At 34.5% G+C, this 11,494-nt stretch overlaps 1 protein-coding gene across 1 annotated transcript in view; it reads left to right on the top strand.

The window, feature by feature from the left end:
* Positions 1-36: 36 nt before the first annotated feature.
* The window catches only part of Msh4 (mutS homolog 4), an 88,060-nt gene continuing 76,602 nt past the window's right edge, over positions 37-11,494 (top strand). Inside the window, exons 1-3 of the mRNA XM_047519661.1 lie at positions 37-190; positions 4,562-4,735; positions 11,068-11,228. Of these exons, the coding sequence (XP_047375617.1) occupies positions 11,157-11,228 (72 nt within the window). The 5' untranslated portion in view covers positions 37-190; positions 4,562-4,735; positions 11,068-11,156. The remainder of the gene's footprint in view (positions 191-4,561; positions 4,736-11,067; positions 11,229-11,494) is intronic.

Genomic DNA, 11,494 nt, shown 5'->3' with positions numbered 1-11,494 from the left:
TTAACTAGAGGGCCTCACCCACAGGGATCCCGGGGTCCTCGCTACAGTTTTGGACTCCAGGCAACACCTCAGAGTCGCCCTTCAGCTCAGGCCTCGGGATCCACTCCTCCCGGCACTTCAGGAGCCGCTGGAGATCGCAGCGGCAGCAGCAGCCTCCCTTGCCAGCCTCCAAGCTCCCTGCCAGCCCCAGGCAAGGAGTGCTTGATGGGCTGGGCGGGCACCACAGAGGAAGACAGTGTGATTCCTGGGAGGATGCGAAGAGGCTTTCCTGGGTATTGCATGGATCAGCCATTAAAAGACTGGATGCCTCAAATGGTTTTCCCGCAGGACTGAGGTGGTAGAGGGCTTAGTTCTGAAGGCCGGAATAACACGCATTATAACTTCCCCTCTCCCGAGTTTGTGACAAGTGACTGTTGGGCATGTTATTACTGATAGGAGTGATGAGGGGGGCTTGGGCTGGTGAATAGTCAGGCTTCAGGCATAGAGTGGGATGAATATAGACTAATTTGAACATTGTATCTGATCCAGGTGAATATGTTTACTGTTAATACGTCATTCTAGGTAAGTTCAATATAATTTAAAAAATAAAGACAGGACTTGTTAACTGTTATGAGTGAGGAAATACTTGAATTGTTGAAGTTGTCTTTTGTAAGATTAGGTTATCAGGTGATTGAGATAAATATAAGAAGCAGGCTAAAAAGCTTCAGAATGAATAATTTTGAATTATCTATTCATCATTGGAAATTTAAACAGTCTGAAATAGAAATCTGGAACCAGATGAGATCTGAACTGTACACTGCAATTGTGTGTGAAAAAGTGATGCTTTTATCATGAATAGAAAGAGGGAAACAAAGTATTCCGTTCCTTTCCATCTCTGCCATTGTGGGTCCTCATACTTTTATGTCCAGTGTTCTTCTTCCAGGTTAGAGTACCACCAGAGTTATGTGGAAAATGCAAAATTCTTATATCCCATTCAACTTATGTCAGTGGCTCTCAGGTACAAGGTCAAAGTGTTTTAGAAGACTGTCCAAGGCCATTTTGGATCTGTTTCCAGTATTTATAGCTTTATCTACCATCCCTTCTTAATATTTACACTGCTTTATAACAAAACTGAGCCTCTTGCAGTTCCTCCAGGCAACATGCATGTTCATATTGTCTGTGTTTTCCCTCTTCACAAAATGCTTTGTCATCCATTTTCATCAGTTCTAATAACATCCACCAATTAAAATTCATACACTTCATCCTAGTTTCTTATTAGGCATATTAAAACTCCAATGCTCACTGTAATTCTGCAAAGTAAGGGGTTTTGTTGTTATTCTGTTTTGCTTGAACTGGAATTGAACTCTGGGGATGCTAAACTACATTCCCCCCCTTTTTTTTTTATTTTGAGACAGTCTCACTAAATTGCTTAGGAACTTACTAAATTGCTGAGGCTGGCCTTGAACTTGGGATCCTCTTGCCTCAGCCTCCCAAGTCACTAGGATTATAGGCATGTATTACTGTGCCCAAAGTAGTTTTTTTTTTTTTTTTTTCTCTTTTACAGAAAGAACCAAGGCCCAAATAGGTGAAGCAAGACTCAAATTGTTAGGAACTAGAAATAAGAAAAACATGCTCTTGAGGAAGTTATGATTCAGTAGGGAAGGCAGACTTAAAAATCTGTATATACACTTTTAAAAGATAACTATATTTAAACTAACTATATTTACACAGTTTTGAGATATAAGTAGGGGAACCAAAGTGAGAAAAGAAATTTTATAGAGTAAGTGCAACTTGAGTTGGTTTTAAAAGTAGGACAAAGAATGCCAGTTAAAGGGAAGTAGAAAAGAAACTAAAGAGCATTCTTAAGAAAGAAAAACATGTGCAAAGGCACAGAAGCAGCAAATAGAATTGCAAATAATTTTGTGTCACTAGAGCAGGTGAGCTGATGTAGGTAAATCCGAAGTACTTATGGGAATTAAATCTGAGAAGCAGATTAGTTTTGTTCTGCATGCCAACAACAGGTCTTCTCTGGCTTTAGTAACTGAATAGATGGTCATACGCTTTCCTGATATGAGGAATTTTGTAGGAGAAACAACTTTTAGAAGGCAGCTGATGAGTTCTGTTATGGACACAATGAGGGTGAAGAAACTTTGGGATATCCATATAGCTAGGGCTAAGAAGAGAAATTTGGAAGAGATACAGATTTAAAAGTGATGTATATTTGGAATCAGAGGAGAGAATATGAAGGAAATACAGCTAAACAGGAGTCAAAAATGTTGGAGGAAAGCTACCACTAGTGAACAAGTTTCAAGAGGGCTTAGAATCAAGAAACAGTGCTTGCTGTCTCCAGTATCTGGTATCTAGTTTCTTCCTTAGCTCCTTTAAGCCTAGAGATGCTCATGAAGGGTATTTTTGTCAGATTCTACATACTTTTTTTATGATGATACCCCTACACTATCCACACATTTGTGAATATTTCCTCAGGACGATATAGGCTTTAAAAGTGCTGATAGGAGTGAAGAGAGTTGGAAACTTTATTAAGTTTGGAATAAACAAAAAGAATTAAAGGATGATAATTCTGATTGGGTGTTAGGATTGATGAAAGAGGAGTTAAAAATTACTACTAAGTTTATGACTTGAGTGTCAGGATCTAAGATGGCACAATTGAACATGACTGGTAATAAAGAATACATATTGGGGGAAAGAGAAAAAGTGCAGTTTTGGATTTAAGTTCTGGAAAAATATCTAGAGGTTTATGTCCAAAGAGTAGTTAGATACAGAGCTCTATACCACAATGTCTTGATAGAATTTTGTATGAGGATTAGCCTAATGCAGTAGCACATGCCTCTAATCCCAGCAGCTAGGGAAGCTGAGACAGGAGTATCACAAGTCCAAAGCCCACCTCAGCAAATTAGCAAGTTCCTAAGAAACTTAGTAAGACTCTGTCTCAAAATTAAAAAAGAAAACAATAAAAAAGTTCTGGGAATGTAGTGCAGTAGTAAAGCACTCCTGGGTTCAAGCTCCAGTGCCAAAAAATTATTTAAAAATGAATTTTCTGTGAGGATAGAAATATTCCTTATCTATGCTGTGCAATATGGTAACCAGAAGTCAAATGTGACTTTTCAGCATTTTGAATGTGGCTGGTATGACTAAAGAATTGAGTTCTTAATCTTATTTAATTTTTATTTAATAGCCACATGTGGCTACTGGCTTCCGTATTGAACAATGCAAGTGTAGCAATATGAATGTTTTTTGCATTTTTAAAAAGTCTTAAGAATCATAAGAATATTTTATGGCATATGAAGATTTATAAAATTTAAATTTCAGTATCTAGAAATAAAGTTTTATTGAAACACAGCCATGCTCATTCACTCGTGTATTATCTGGCTGCTTCCATACTACTGTGTCAGATTTAAATAAGTGTGACAGTAACATATGGTCTACAAAGCCTAAAGTATTTTCAGTCTGGTCTTTTATTAAAAAGCTGACCAAACCCTGTTTACAGTATTTTTTTATAGTAGAGGAATCAGGACTGCATAGGAAGATTTGAGAATTGTCAGGAAATAAAAGTTAACAGGAACAGATGAGATGCTTACAGAAAATATACAATGTTGATTTTTGAGAGAAGGTTTAATAGACTGGAACTCTGGAGGCGAACAGTTAAGAGGAATATGGAAGAAACTGGATCTGGCAAAGGAAACTGTAAATAGTTAAAAGAGATTCAAGATAAAAAGTTGTCATGAAAATTAAAGGAAAAAGTAGAAAATAATTTTTTTTGGGGGGGGGACTGGGGATTGAACTCAGGGGTACTTGACCACTGAGCCACATCCCCAGCCCTATTTTGTGTTTTATTTAGAGACAGGGTCTCACTGAGTTGCTAGTGCCTTGCCATTGCTGAGGCTATCTTTGAATTCTCCATCCTCTGTCTTGATCTCCTGAGCCTCAGGGATTACAGGTGTGTGCCACCTCGCATGTTTCAAGACACTATGCTAGGCTGTTTATACACTTTGTTTCAAATTTTATGACAATACTGTAAAACAGGTAATATCTTATGTCAATAAATAAATATTTAAAAAAGTAACTGAAGTTGAGTCTGAAACTTATCTTTATAGTACCATTTACATGTGAAGAGAGAATTTCAATGAGGAAGTCAATAGAGGAAAGAGGCCTAATAATTACTACAAAATTAAACATATCCAGTATATTTGAAGATTAGAAGATAATTTATGATTTTAGCAAGAGTAGCCTCAGTGAACTTGTAGAAACAAAAACCATATTAGCATATTAGCATATTAGCATAATATTAGCATATTAGCATATACTAGAAGACTACTTACAAAAATGTGACTAAATGCCATAACTGTATATATATATATTTCGAACTCAGGGCCTTGTGCTTGCAAGGCAAGCACTCTACCAGCTGAGCTATCTCCCCAGCCCATAACTTTATATTTTTAAAAAATTGTTATGGAATAAAGTTTTATAGAAAGTGGACATGATGTAAATTTTGAGGATTAATACATTGTTACATAATTCTAATCTTTAAGAATTAATACTTTTTTTTTTTTTTTTTCAAATTTAGGTTCACACTTTGGAAACAAAAGATCTTACACACCAAACACAGTTGCATCAAATTTTGGTACAAGCTCATCTTCTGTACGAGATACTTATCCTCAAATACTTAAAACTCCATTGTCTGCTGGAAATCCCCAGAGATCAGGTTATAAAAGTTGGACACCACAAATAGGATATTCAGGTAAAATGAGTGCAAGATTAACATTGACGACCTTTTGGCCTTTTGAAACTTCTTTTTTTGTTCAGTAGTACTTGAAATTGAATCCAGGGTTGCTCTACCATTACACTATGTCCCCAAGCCTTTTAATTGTATTTTGAGACAGGGTCGGTGTCACTAAGTTTCTCAGGTCGTGAACCTACTGTCTCAGCTGCCTAAGATTCATCCAGTTTGAATCTTTCAGAGTTTTGTAAATTAGAAATTATGGTGATTGAGTTTATTTGAAGTCATCTATAACTGATAAAGATGTTTGAAAAGTAAATGTGAATTGAACCATATTCATAATTTTTAGCTACATTAGTATGGCTACACAGCTTCTGATATTGTTTGTTATCTGCAGTCCTATGAAGTTTTATCCCTTCTGACGAAAAAATACAAGGAAGAAAAAGCTCTCTCTTATATCCATGACATTTAAATCCAAGTTAGTTCTGATAATACTATTGAATGTCTTTTAATATTCAAATTTTAATTTTTATTTAATATACTTCTTTAGATAAATGGATGAAATAGGTTTTTATGTATAACAGTTCTATAAAGTACATACAAGAAAATTTTTTGGTTATAAGATATTGACAAGTTGTTTTACAAAGTATATAATACATTATAGTATTTCAAGACAGACTGTATGTGATGGTGTTCCTATGAGATTATAATGGAGCTGAAAAATCCCTATTGCTTAGTATTTTTACAATACCTTTCTGTGTTTAGATACACAAATACTTACCTTTATGTTATAGACACCTATAGTACTCAATATAGTAGCATGCTATATAGGTTTAGGAGCAATAGTCTATACCATATACTCTAGGTGTGTATTAGGCTATACCATGTACATTTAGTCCAGTACACTGTGATTTTTGGACAATGATGAAATTTGCTAATGATTCATTTCTCAGAATGTATTCCCATTGTTAGGTGACACATGACTGTTTTCTTCCAATATACATTTTTATTAACAACATAAGAGAGTACTCTTCAGCATTCATATTGTCAGACTCTAAATGTTTACCACTCTAGCAGAAATACAATCAAACTATAGTCTCAACTTCCATTTTCTGATACTAACAAAGCTAATTAACTTTTTGTGTATTTTTTGACTATATATCTTTAATTTTCTTTGAAAAGAATGTTCATATCTTTTGCCTGTTATTCTGCAGGGTTTTTTTCCCCTGAATTTTATTTTATTTTTTCAGTCAACAAATCATTTATAAAGGAGGAATCCGTAGACAGTAAAAAAACATTTGCAATACATATACTAGTTTACAAAATATACAAAGATTGGAAAACTCAACAATCAGCAAATAATGCAATTAAAAATTAACAAAACACATAAACAGGTGTTTCATTGATGAGGATAATCAAATAGCAAATAAATATTTAAATACCCAGCATTTTTGTTGTTAGAGAATTTCACATTAAAACCACAATGGGGACAAAAAAGGAAAAAAAGCCATAATGGGATACCTTAAGAGATTAACTATGGAACTATATATGTGTATATATATATATGCATATATACATATATTTATATATCTATAGATATATGCAAATATATATATTATTTTTTATTTGCAAAATAAAATATGTTAACAAACAATAATATATATCAGTTGCTATGTACCATATGATAAATGAGAGAATGAACAGTTGCAACAAAAGCATCCCAACAATCTTCTGTCTGAGACTGACAATAGCACTATTCAACCTGTTTTCTAAAATGTTACACCATCAAACCTATCATTTACCCAATTTTCCACTGACCTTCATGTCAGATGTTCCTTTTTTTCAACAATATCAATAACTAATTTAATATAAATGAACTAGATATTGTAATTAAAAGGTATAAATGTTCAACATGTAAAAAAGTAAACAATAACTATATGTTCTATACATGTCACAATTTAAATATCAATACACCAATAGGTTAAAAGCAAAAGGAGAAAATAAGCATGAGAAATCTGAAGTACAGCTATTAATATAAAATAAATTTTAAGAAAAAGTATTTTCAGAGGTAAAGGAAAATATTTCATAATCATAGTATGGTAACTTATTCAAGAAAGCATAATAGTCCTAAATTTGTATATACCTAATAGTAAAATTTCAAAATACATGAAATGAAAATTAATAAAACTGGAAAGAAATTCACAATCATATTTGGAGATTTTAAGCTCCTTCACTTTGTTGGAAGAAGTAATGATATGGAAGGCTTAACAGCATTATCAGCCATCTTAACCTATTTGTTATTTACAGAGAACTATACACAAAAACGACAAGTCTAAAATTAATAAGGATATACTATATTCAGTCATAAAATAAGCTTTGAGAAATTTAAAAAATTTGAAAGCATATAGACTGATTTATTACATGAGAAATCAATCACGATAAGATATATAGAATCCTACCCCCACATCTCAACTACTTCAAAATTAAACAGCACACTTGTAAATATCTCACAGATCAAAGAAGAACGCACAAGTAAATAAAAAGTTCTTTGAATTAAGTGATAAAAAATCTTAAAATAGAATCTCTGGGATGAAATAGTACTCAGATGAACACTTACAACTTCAAGTATTTATATCAGAAAGAAGCTAGATTAACAAATTTTTTTCAAATTAGGTGGTAGGAAGGAAAAAATCAGAGTAGGAATAGAAATATATGAAATAGAAAAGAAATAATACAGCTGAAAGTTGATAATCTAAAAAGTAATCAAGAAGAAAGCAAGCAAAAAATATCAATGGAAAGGGAGCTATCTAAACAACCCTGTAGTTGCTAAAAATGTATTAAGGTAATATTACAATAGTATAATTACAATTACATAGCTTATATAACTTGGTCTATTTTAGAGGATAGAAACCACTGCTTGTTTACGTGATCCATGTGAGTGATGTTTTTTCCTGTCTTTCACCTTCAGTCTGTGGATGTCTTTGCCTATGAGGTGAGTCTCTTGGAGACAGGATTATTGTTGGGTCTTGTTTTTTAATCCAGTCTGCCAGCCTGTGTCTTTTGATGATGAGTTCAGGCCATTAATGTTCAAGGTTATTATTGAGATATGATTTGTGTTCCTGGTTCTTTTGGTTTATTTCTAGTTTTTAATTTGAATTAGTTTCTCCTTTGATTGAGTGTTCCTTTAGTGTAGTTCCTCCCTTCACTGGTTTTCACTTTTCTTTCCCTTCATTTCATCTTCATGGAATATTTTGTTGAGAATATTCTGAAGTACAGTCTTTCTGGTTGTGAATTCTTTTAATTTTTGTTTATCATGGAAGGTTTTTATTTCATCTTCAAATCTGAAGTTTAATCTTGCTGGATATAGGATTCTTGGTTGGCATCCATTTTCTTTCAGAGCTTGGTATATGTTATTCCAGGACCTCCTCCCTTTGAGGGGCTGGGTTGAAAAATCAGCTGAGATCTGAACTGGTTTCCTTGTATATATAATCTGGTATTTTTCTCTCAAAAACCTTTAAAATTTTATCCTTAGTCTATATGTTAGGCATTTTCATTATGATGTGCCTTGATGTGGGTCTGTTGTAATTTTGTACATTTGGGGTCCTGCAAGCCTCTTGTATTTGATTTTCCATTTCATTATTTAGCTTTGGGAAATTTTCTGATATTATTTCATTGAAAAGATTGTGCATTCCTTTGGTTTGTATCTCTGTGCCTTCATATATCCTAATAAATCTTAAATTTGGTCTTTTTATGTTATCCCATGATTCTTAGAAGTTCTCTTCATGGTTTCTTAACATCATCTCTCTGCGGTCAACTCTTATTTTCAAGATTATATACTTTGTCTTCACTGCCTGAGGTCTGTCTTCCAAGTGGTTTGGTCTGTTGGTGATGCTTTCTGTTGAATTTTTAATTTGGTTTATTATTTCCTTCATTTCAAGGATTTCTGTTTTTTTCAGAATCTCTATTTATTGAAGTCATCTTTTGCTACCTGTATTTTCTCTCTTACATCATCCTTTACTTTTCAGTTCAGTTTAACTACGTATATTCTAAACTCCTTCTCTGACATTTCTTCCTCTGTGGTGTCAGTGGATTCTGTTATTGTAGTATCTTGATTTGCTTGGGGGCAATTTGTTCCTTTGCTTTTTCATGTTGTTTGTCTACCCATCTAACAGTATGGATCGGAGACAGTAGAGTTTCTACCTTGTGGACTTATAGTGTCCCTGAAGGTTTCTAGTACCTCACTGTTTAGGGGGAGACAAATAATAACAACAACTAATGCAAACAATTTACAAGCATTAAACCAAATAGTTCATACTATGATGTCTACAATATTAATTATCATAATAAACAGAAATGATGCAATCAATTATACCTATAATACAATCATCAAGTTTACAAAAGGGTTAATAAAAATAAAAGAATACAAAACAAAACTAAAATATACTAATCAAACATCCTAGTTCACAAAAAACTAGTCTATGTAAAAATTGTAAAGATGAGAAGAAAAAAATATAGGAAACTGGATAAATGTCCATGTACCATTAAAGTCACAAGAAAACAACAAAAAAAATCTTGAAGAAAAGTTAACAGATTCTTTTCATTGGAGTTCAAAATATTCTCAGCTTCTCTTCTCAGCAGTTTTATGTGGGTCTTCTGTAGTGTGATGCTCCACTCTCTGGATTGCTGGAGTTAGAGAGGTATTCCCCTAGATGGAATTCCTGGAGCAGGATTTAGGCTTTGGTGGGTGTCTCTTCACTGAATGCTAATTGGTCTGGAGATTTTTAATCAGTGTATTTCCAGGGCCCAGGAGGACTTTACCCTAGTTCTCCCCTGATTCCACTCGTGTGGTGGGGGAGCCAATTCTTAGTCCCTTACGTCACCTGCAGATGCCATGTTTCCTGGTCTCTACTTCGGTCTCCAATTTCTCCTGCCCCCACCCTTCTGAGTTCCTGGCCAGATGCATCTCCCCCTGATAGCAGTCGGATTGGTGGGGGAAGAGGGAGAGAGAGTTTCTGAGACCAGTTTTCCCTTGTGTAAACCTGTCTCCATGTTTGATTTTCTTCTGGTCACTTAAGCACACTTTAAGTCATGCAGCGTGTGTTTACTGGGCCTGCGTTTCAGGCCAAACTTGGGTTTGCCAGGAATCAGCTTCCTTAGTTGCCAGTCCCCCCACCACAGTTGAAAGAGTGTTCCTCCACAAGTTGCCTGGAGAGACTGTGGCTTTTTCTCCCAAACCTGGCTATGTGCAGCAAGTCCTTAAGTTTGTTGGGAAGTGCCCTTGGTCTCTAAATACTCTGTACCCAGCTATGCCTTGGGCCTCCCAAAAATACGGGGTTCCTTTAATTCTCATATCCCTCCACTGTGCTCATGGAGGGACCTCTCTGACTGGAGCTTCTAGCCTGGTTGTTGCAGCGGTTGTGCCACTGGGGATTTTTTCCTTATTTTATTATATCCAACCTCCTGTGTTCTCGATCTGCTTTGAATGTCCAGTTTAGGTTCCAGTAAACTACCCCCGCCCCACTTCCCATCCTCCCTTTTTTGTTTACCTACCTTGTAGAGAAGCTGCCTGTCTGCTTGCTTGGTTTCACACCGCGGAGCAGCCAAGAACGTGGCCTTCTGTATCCTGCCATCTTGGATTTCTCCATTCTGTAGATTTTTAAAATTTGTATCAATTCTTTATTCTGCATAATAAAACTTTTGATATTTGTGTACGTTTGTTTCTATATATAGCTCTGTTAACCTGAATAGGTCATTATGTCTATATCGGTTCCATTATCACACCATCTTTAACTTTATAATAATTCTATCTAGTAGAACATCCTACCCAGGAGTACCAGGAGTTGAATAGGGACACTCAACCACTGAGCAACATCCCCAACTCTTTTCATTTTTTATTTTGAGACAAGGTCTGGATAAGGTGCTTGGGGCTTTGCTAAGTTGCTGAGGATGGTTTTGAACTTGTGATCCTCCTGTCTCAGCCTTCTGAGCCTTTGGAATTAGAAGCATGTACCACTGCACCTGGATATCTCTTATTTTTTATGAAATAATAATTCATTTAAAATTTTTTGATTGACAATAGTAAGTACTTGTGGATATAATATAATGTTTTGATTCATGTATACATAGCACAATGATTAAATTAGATAATTACCATTTCTGTCACTTTAAACATTAATCATTTCTTCATGGTGAGTACACACCAAATCCTCTCTTCCAACTATTTTGAAATATAGACTGCATTTTTGTTAACTACATTATATATTCATCCTTGGGGCTTTGAAGTCTTATGTGAAGAAATTAGAAATGATTATTAGTAATGTTACTTATTTTCTTTATTTAAAATTTTTTTATAGCTACATCCTCTTCTGCAGTTTCTGCAAATGCCCCATCAGTTATTGTAGCTGTGGTAGAAGGGAGAGGACTTGCCAGAGGTGAAATAGGAATGGCAAGCATTGATTTAAAAAACCCTCAAATTATATTATCCCAGTTTGCAGACAATACAACATATGCCAAGGTAAGTATTAATAATCCTAGAAAATTGTTGTTTTAGTAAGCAGCATACAGATTTCCAAGTCAGTGTTTTTCTAATTAGTTTCTGATTTGGGCTTTTTGGTAGGATAAAGTTATTCATGGTTATTCCAGTTATTGTGTATTAAAATTGTTTTACATCTGATTTTAAAAAATATATATTTTATCTTAAAAAGAAAATGTTTTATTGTTACTCGAATATTCCAAAGTTATTTTTAACATTAGTATCTAAAATTAATGTATTCAAATTAA

Source organism: Sciurus carolinensis, chromosome 1 (genome assembly GCF_902686445.1).
Source record: "Sciurus carolinensis chromosome 1, mSciCar1.2, whole genome shotgun sequence".
NCBI lineage: Eukaryota > Metazoa > Chordata > Mammalia > Rodentia > Sciuridae > Sciurus > Sciurus carolinensis.
This window is presented reverse-complemented; position numbering and strand designations above follow the sequence as displayed.